This window comes from Trypanosoma equiperdum (genome assembly GCF_001457755.1).
Source record: "Trypanosoma equiperdum strain OVI genome assembly, contig: ctg_1666, whole genome shotgun sequence".
Lineage (NCBI taxonomy): Eukaryota > Euglenozoa > Kinetoplastea > Trypanosomatida > Trypanosomatidae > Trypanosoma > Trypanosoma equiperdum.
This window is the reverse complement of record NW_027123689.1, coordinates 14606-21358: the sequence shown is the minus strand read 5'-3', so window position 1 is coordinate 21358 and position 6753 is coordinate 14606. Positions and strand designations below refer to the sequence as shown.

The 6753-nt window shown below is 48.1% G+C and overlaps 5 protein-coding genes and 1 pseudogene across 6 annotated transcripts; all 6 read right to left on the bottom strand.

Moving 5' to 3' along the window:
- Nucleotides 1-239: 239 nt before the first annotated feature.
- TEOVI_000737900 (Transcription factor S-II (TFIIS), central domain containing protein, putative) lies at nt 240-806 on the bottom strand (the record flags this gene model as incomplete). The annotated part of the gene is made up of 1 exon (XM_067222614.1): nt 240-806. One exon carries the CDS (start codon nt 804-806, stop codon nt 240-242), a length of 567 nt encoding a protein of 188 aa, XP_067078715.1.
- A 346-nt stretch (nt 807-1152) lies between these two features.
- Nucleotides 1153-2067, bottom strand: TEOVI_000737800:pseudogene (annotated as a pseudogene). Its single transcript has one exon. A coding segment is annotated over exon 1 (915 nt).
- Nucleotides 2068-2325: 258 nt separating this feature from the next.
- On the bottom strand, nt 2326-3222 carry TEOVI_000737700 (Mutt-Nudix-related hydrolase 5, putative; the record flags this gene model as incomplete). Its single annotated transcript, XM_067222613.1, has 1 exon — nt 2326-3222. One exon carries the CDS (start codon nt 3220-3222, stop codon nt 2326-2328), a length of 897 nt encoding a protein of 298 aa, XP_067078714.1.
- Nucleotides 3223-3780: 558 nt separating this feature from the next.
- TEOVI_000737600 (dynein light chain, putative) lies at nt 3781-4119 on the bottom strand (the record flags this gene model as incomplete). Its single annotated transcript, XM_067222612.1, has 1 exon — nt 3781-4119. One exon carries the CDS (start codon nt 4117-4119, stop codon nt 3781-3783), a length of 339 nt encoding a protein of 112 aa, XP_067078713.1.
- A 407-nt stretch (nt 4120-4526) lies between these two features.
- On the bottom strand, nt 4527-5231 carry TEOVI_000737500 (dolicholphosphate-mannose synthase, putative; the record flags this gene model as incomplete). Its single annotated transcript, XM_067222611.1, has 1 exon — nt 4527-5231. The coding sequence occupies one exon, from the start codon at nt 5229-5231 to the stop codon at nt 4527-4529; it is 705 nt and encodes a 234-aa protein (XP_067078712.1).
- A 531-nt stretch (nt 5232-5762) lies between these two features.
- Nucleotides 5763-6383, bottom strand: TEOVI_000737400 (20S proteasome subunit; the record flags this gene model as incomplete). Its single annotated transcript, XM_067222610.1, has 1 exon — nt 5763-6383. The coding sequence occupies one exon, from the start codon at nt 6381-6383 to the stop codon at nt 5763-5765; it is 621 nt and encodes a 206-aa protein (XP_067078711.1).
- Nucleotides 6384-6753: the final 370 nt, after the last annotated feature.

The following is a 6753-nucleotide window of genomic DNA, read 5'->3' as shown; positions in this document are numbered from 1 at the left end:
GGGGGGGGGAATAAGTTCCAAAAAAAAAAGCAGTAGATCAAAGGCAGAAATTAAAAAAAAAACAGACCACCCGGTTGTAAGTGGCAGTAAAGGTGAGGAGTGGCATGTACATATTTGTCTAGATGGAAGTGAGCGATAGATGCACCTGTAAGGGTATCGCCCGCAGTGCAAACCCTGTGGAATGCGCCAGGAGACTGCTTGCTTGCCACTTTCACATTTATAAAGATACTTTTAAAGAATCAACCCTTCAACGATTTTTCACTGCTTCCCTCGCCGCCTCCATAATCCGACGAAGAAGATGATGATGATGTACTAGATGCCGCCTCGCTACCACTACGGCTACTACATTGACACTGGTTATCAAAGTTGTATTCAAAGTGAGTTCCATTCTCCTCCGAATCAAGTGCTAACTGGTTGACGTTAAGTCGATCGCGCCTTACGAGTTTGCAGGTCGAGCAAAGCATCTTAGTGGAATCATGCAGCATGTGCTCACGAATCCGTTTCCTTAGGAATCGGTCCCTTTTGCGGCGTTCCTCCACTGAGAGCATCTCCTTTGGCTTCATAGTGGCGATAGTGTCTGGTCCTAAACTCAACAACTCGCCGTCCAAACCCTTTAAGTTGGCTAGTAGACCCATCAGTTGGTCACGAAAAGCTTCTTTATCCCTACAAGTGGAGCACATCTTGTCCACTATTCCCCTGGCAAACGTCATGGCACTAACGGGTTCACTTCTGAACTCTTCCATCTTCTGCAGCAGTGCAGACAGTTGGGATGTAGCCTTTTCCCGCATTGCCTCTGATGCAGCCATCCTCTATGAGAGTTCGGTTTTGTAAAAAAAAAAAATCAAAAAAAAATAACTACAAAAGTGACTGATTTACTAATCGTAAAATCATTTTGACAGTGTGCGTGGCAAAGGGTTCATTGATAGAGAGAGAGAACAATCCGACTTAAACCGACAACTGAGGTGCGGAAGCACAGGTACTTCCAACCAAGGCCAAAAAGCACCACATCAGCGCTGAGTTTACTACTATCCGCGGGACACCACCGCTGTAATCAACGTCAGTGAGTGGGGGACGCAAGTTAATACAATAGTATCGGGCAACCAAATGATGAACGCTCTTCGAAACAGCTCCATAGCGAGGTTTACGACAACATCATGTGTCCTCAGTGTTGGGAGCGGCAGCCATGTCGCCTTGAGGGGACTCGGCAAGGGGAGGTGGCTCCACAGGTGCGAGTGCAGACCTTTCACGCACAGCAGTGACAATTACACGGCACACCAAAAGTCCAAATACCACCCACATTGCATGGTATAGGAACCTATATGGAGATACCCATTCACCAAAGAAGTAGTACATGAACGCCTGGGAAAAATCAGTGAAGGCTCTGGGGTTCATGACATGTTGATTTTGGGGAGGTTTCACTCCAGCCGGCGGGGTCAAGAAGGGATTTTCCCAGTCGAACTTTACGGAAGAAGACTTCTTGCTCGCTTCATGGAACTTCTCCCTGTGGCGACGCCGTATCACTGCCGCTATTTTGCTGTGTTCGTATGCCACTCTTTGGGGAAACTTGAAGAAGCAATCTCTGCTATAGGACGTCACAACTATCGTGACACCCTCTGGCACAAATCCAACGTCATCACACAGTAGATAGGTCGCGAGAACTTCGTTAATGGTAGTAGGCCAATGGATCAACGTGTCCACAACATGGCTCAGGCGATTATGAACAGCGCGCGTCAAAGGATGATATCTGCCATAATCGTGCTCTATTTCGCCATCAAGCTCTTCCAATAACACGTTCATTATTTCGTCAAGCTTTTTGGAGTCGTTCTTTTCGTCAGCTACCCAATAGAAGGGCGAGGGCGTGTAACCCTTAAGTTTCGATTTGAGATCTCCCTTTTCTAACAGGAGTTTGACGGCTGCGACGTCTCGCGATATGATGGCCTCATGCAAGGCTTCTACGGCCACATCTACGCTTTCCACACCAACCGCCACGGAGGTCACTACCGACAACGAAGCAACAGCAATAATGACGGTTAGTGGCAGACTTGCCATGCGTGGTATGTGCAACATATTGAAAAAGTAACACTCTATTCCCCTTCTCACACACACGGACACACACCTCACAAAAAAAAACACAAAATCAGGCAGAGCAACGAAGCAAACAAAGAAGGGTTCAGACAAGGCAGGTTCTACATCAGAAACCGGGGAAACAGGTCTAATCTTGTCCGACACGAAAAGTTTTTTTTTTGTGCGTGTGTGTTAGGTACAGGAAAAAAAAAAGTATAAAACCCAATACGCTTCCACCTCCCTCAATTAACGCTGGAACAACTAACGCTTTCCAAGTGGGTGCTCTGGGTCGCGAGCAATCGCCGGACTGCAACCCAGGGCGGTTCCGGACCCACCCAACGCCGTGATCAAGCGCACCAGCAATTCGCACATGACGAATGCGGTGACTCCCCACACCAGCTCTCCAGGAAAGTTGTTGGGTAAAAGTGGCTCGTGGCCACCATCCTCCTGCGACAACTGGAGAAGTCCAGGTGAAGGAGAGACTGGATCACAGTACCTCGCCTGAGACGGGCTAGTAAAAAAACACGGGAAGTGGAGGGGCACCCCAGACGAACTAGGAAGGTACTTGAGCAAACGGCAATGTGTCTGTTTGCTATTAAGCAACAACGGCGAGAGATGCAAGTAATGAATGGAGTCAACCTCATGAGGGCTGTGGCAGAGGGGCGTTACTGAATATTGGGTGACTGCGACAATAGGGGTAACGTGTGACTTGCCGCTGAGGGGAGCCAATGGACGCAGGGGCCCAAGAATTTCGTATAGTGAACTGTCGATACCAATTTCCTCAGCTGTCTCGCGTTGTGCTGCTGCTGCTGCCTGTTCTTCACCATCTAGACGACCACCAGGAAACGACATTTCACCCTTGTGGTGACGAAGATGAGGTGTCCGCTTAGTAAGTGTGACACACATCTCTTGAAACGTGTTTGGCGGCATACCAGCGGCAGGTGAGAGTAAAACAAGCACGGCACTCTCGCGTTTATCTCCCACGGTGGGGGGCGTGTTCAGATGCGAGAAACGGCACCCCGTCGATAAATTTTTTAAATGGAAGTGCTCCGGCAAATGCAAATCCTCTACCTTGAGATGCAACGCCCGCTGGAGCGCTTCTACCCACGCTGACACATTTGATGGCAGCGAGGACACGGAAACTCTTCCCATAGCCATCTTACGCCGCAGCCCCCTAACTAACCTCGTTGAGGCACGGCAACATATTTAAAATTAAGAAAATGTTGAGCGAAGCTGTGTATATCATCAGAGAGTAAGGAGAGCGAGATGGGGAAATGAAGAAATAGAGTGGCACAACCAAACGGAGAACGGGAGACCACGACGGTACAAAATCAACGAAACAAACAAAAGAAAGAGACTCGAGGATAATGAGCCAGGAGCGGAAAAGTATAGGCCAAAGCGTGAAGGGAACCCAGTTGTCACAACACATTACCTAGAACTACTTTTGGTAAGGGAACAAAAGGTACTTTACGAAAGAAGGGCGCCCAACACTGGAGGGGTAAAACCACATGTTCTCCTTTCTCAAAAGTTCTGATGTACCACTTGCATCACACACCAGAGCGTCCGTTATTGATTCGCCCCCAGCGCAGCTATCCAGAACATCTATTTTGGCATTTCTGCTGTTTTGCTCCGTCCTCTTGCCCTCCTCCCAACGCCATCCTCTGGCCGAAAGTACAGCCAATATCTACATTCTCCAGTAAACAGGTGCGGCTGATCCTACAACCCCTTGAAGACGACAATTGCTACATAACCTTTATGGAACATGTACATAAGGTGCTTCATCTCATATGAAATTTCGAAGCCAAATCCCTCACCCATCACACAGTGCCATGAAGGGCCGTACTTTTTGTCCATCTGTTCCTTGATGTGTCTTGCTGCAAGTTCGTAGCTGTCTTCGTGCTTCTCAATCGCGTTTACCACAATTTCCTTGCACTCGGCGCGCATTTCTTCCGCCATGTCACTCATCTTCTCTAATGGATAGTTTAACGGTGTTACATATTGACGAATGGTATCGATGTTGCAGGGCCCGTCAGGTTCCTTCACGTTGGACGTCATTGCTTGTTGTGGCCTCTCTATCTAGCTTCATGAAGAGAAAACCATTTATGAACCACCATATTTTTGCAGCAACACACACACACATTGAAAGTATTGCGCAGTCATTATCGAGAAAAGGGTTTAGGGAACCAAATTGGAAAGGAGAGATACAACAAACAACAACCGTTGCAACGCAACCCCCCGAAACATCAAACTGTGGCGTACCACTCGATATCATGTGTAAAGAATAAACGTGCACTGAGAGGACGGGATTCCAACACCAACGGCACGTAGAGGACCACGTTGAAAAAAAGAGAGAAAGACAATATATTTAAATCATTGAACGTGTCAACTCATCAGCTACTGACAGATACCGGGTCGACTCTCATAAAAGCAAAGAAGCTTCCGTACGGAGGAAGTTGTCCCCGTCATATAGCTGCGCCACCAAACTTCACTCCTTCATACGGCCGCCTGTCACTGCCATCTAGGTTGAACAATGTGACACTGAACAAGCCCTTGTGGGAGACGGGCCGCTCGGCGAGAGTGTGAAGAAAGCACCGCACCGCCTGCTCCTGGGAAAGTGCGCCCACGTCCTCGATTGGAACTGCTTCCTGTGTCAACCGTGGAAGAAGTTGCTCACTTTCCCGACTGTAAAGCAAACATTGGCCATCAACTAATTCGTCAAAAGTCATAACAACACCTTTCTGCGACAAGTACGCAACTGTTGTTCCTGCACCCCTCTCGAGAATCCACGCAAGCAGTGACTGCTCGAGTTCCTTCAGCCCACCTTTACTAGTTGTAACCAATACAGAAACATCTCCCATACCATCGCCGTCAGACGTCAGAACACAGTGTTCCGACCACTGTGCCACTAACGATGAAATCACCTTCTTGACATCTTCTGGTCGAAGACGGCGATTAATCGTCTCATTCCGAAACAAACCACTATTGCAGCTGTACAATCGAAGAAGTGGGCACGTGTCACGTTTCCTATGTTGTGCATGAAAAGCAGCGTGGTCCATCACCAAATTTCCCCACAGTGCCATCTGCCGTTCTAGCGCACTCGGCGACGGCTGCAGCGTGAAGAAAGGAGGAAGTTTAAAGAAGTCCCAGTGACCCGGCTCCTTTGACATCTGATGCAAATCAGACTTCTACTTTTCTTAATAAGGAAGGATGTTATGCGTGTGTTCGGTTTTAGCATTCAAGAAGGGCAAGGAAAATGAGGGGGGGACGAAAGAGGAAAGATGATGCTTCCATGGACAGAAAACGTGCAAAAAAAAAAAACAGCGACGACATGTGCATTTTACACACAAGAAGAGGGTAAACTCGCGACACATTTCCCATTGCATGCCACTTCTTTGTGACGACATCACGCGGGAGGGAATAAAATGCCGCTCGTAAAAGGAAAAAGCTGAAAGTATTTACCTTTGAATTCACTCCCTCACCAGCCGCCCACCTAGCCGTTGCTCGTGCCATAAAATCCCCATGGTTCTTTCTTTCGCTCTCCTTCTTCAATTCCTTTTCCGTTTCTTTTTCAACGCAAACAACACGAAAGGCGAAGTGTGGAGCTGGTAACGGGAGGCGGGGGGAGTCCCCCGAAGCAGAGATAAATACATGCCGAAGGAACAAGTGACACCATCCGAAGCATGGCGAAGTTGATTTCTCTAGCTTACAGATTGCACTCGCTCTACGCCGTCCTTCGTTACAGCCTTACATATAAAAGTATTGTTGCTTACCACTACTCGCTTCTTCACCTCATCACAGCATTTTTGCATTAGCTCAACTCCCTCCTGTGCTGTCAAATTGGGACGCCACATCCGGTCAAGCATGGCGGTAACAAACGGTGCTCCGTATCCGTGACAGCCGTAAGGCACCTCCTGAAGTGTGCCCAGGTAATCCAGATAGTAGAGGTGCGCACCTGTTGCAACATCGTCCTCCGCGGATGCCGGTACGTCGAAACCAGCGAGCAGGCAATTGACAGGATACAACCCGTCACGGCTACGCAGCGCCCCAGCAAGCGTATTACGCATAAAAGATGCCGTAGCGTGTGTGCTTATCATACGGCCGTGCTCGCGCATCTTCTTGAGCGCCATATTGCATTTCACGTACTCCACAAAGTGCGTCCGCGGCCCGTTTTCACCCGCGCAGGCCACCACCTTGTGAGAGTCGAGTTCCGTGATCTTATCCTCCGTATCCGTTATCTTAATGTAGTAAAACGCATTTAACCCCGCAGCTGCGACCAAAACAAAGTCCTGGCACCTAAACCCGATAGTCGTCTCTGCCATTGCGCGTCCTTGTTGGAATATATACGTATACGTATATATGTGTGGATGTATAAAATATACTTACTTTCTCTTTCCGTTTTATATTCCTAGACCCCTTTGTGTTGCTGTTTTTTTTCCCACCTTTTTTCTCTTATCTTACGGTCGCAAGCAAGCACAGTCCAACAAATGTTACGAATGCTTATTCATCGCGGGAAGATATGGAGAAGGGCATGAAGAAATAAAGAATGCACATTTCCCTCCTTCTGTATACCTGGGTATTTCCAAGCAGGGGAGATTGACGGTGACAAAGTAAGACTAAAAGGATTTTTTGAAAAAAGAAAACTCCTTCACCGTTTCCTCATTGCTTTTTCTCCCACTTGCAGCTTGCTGC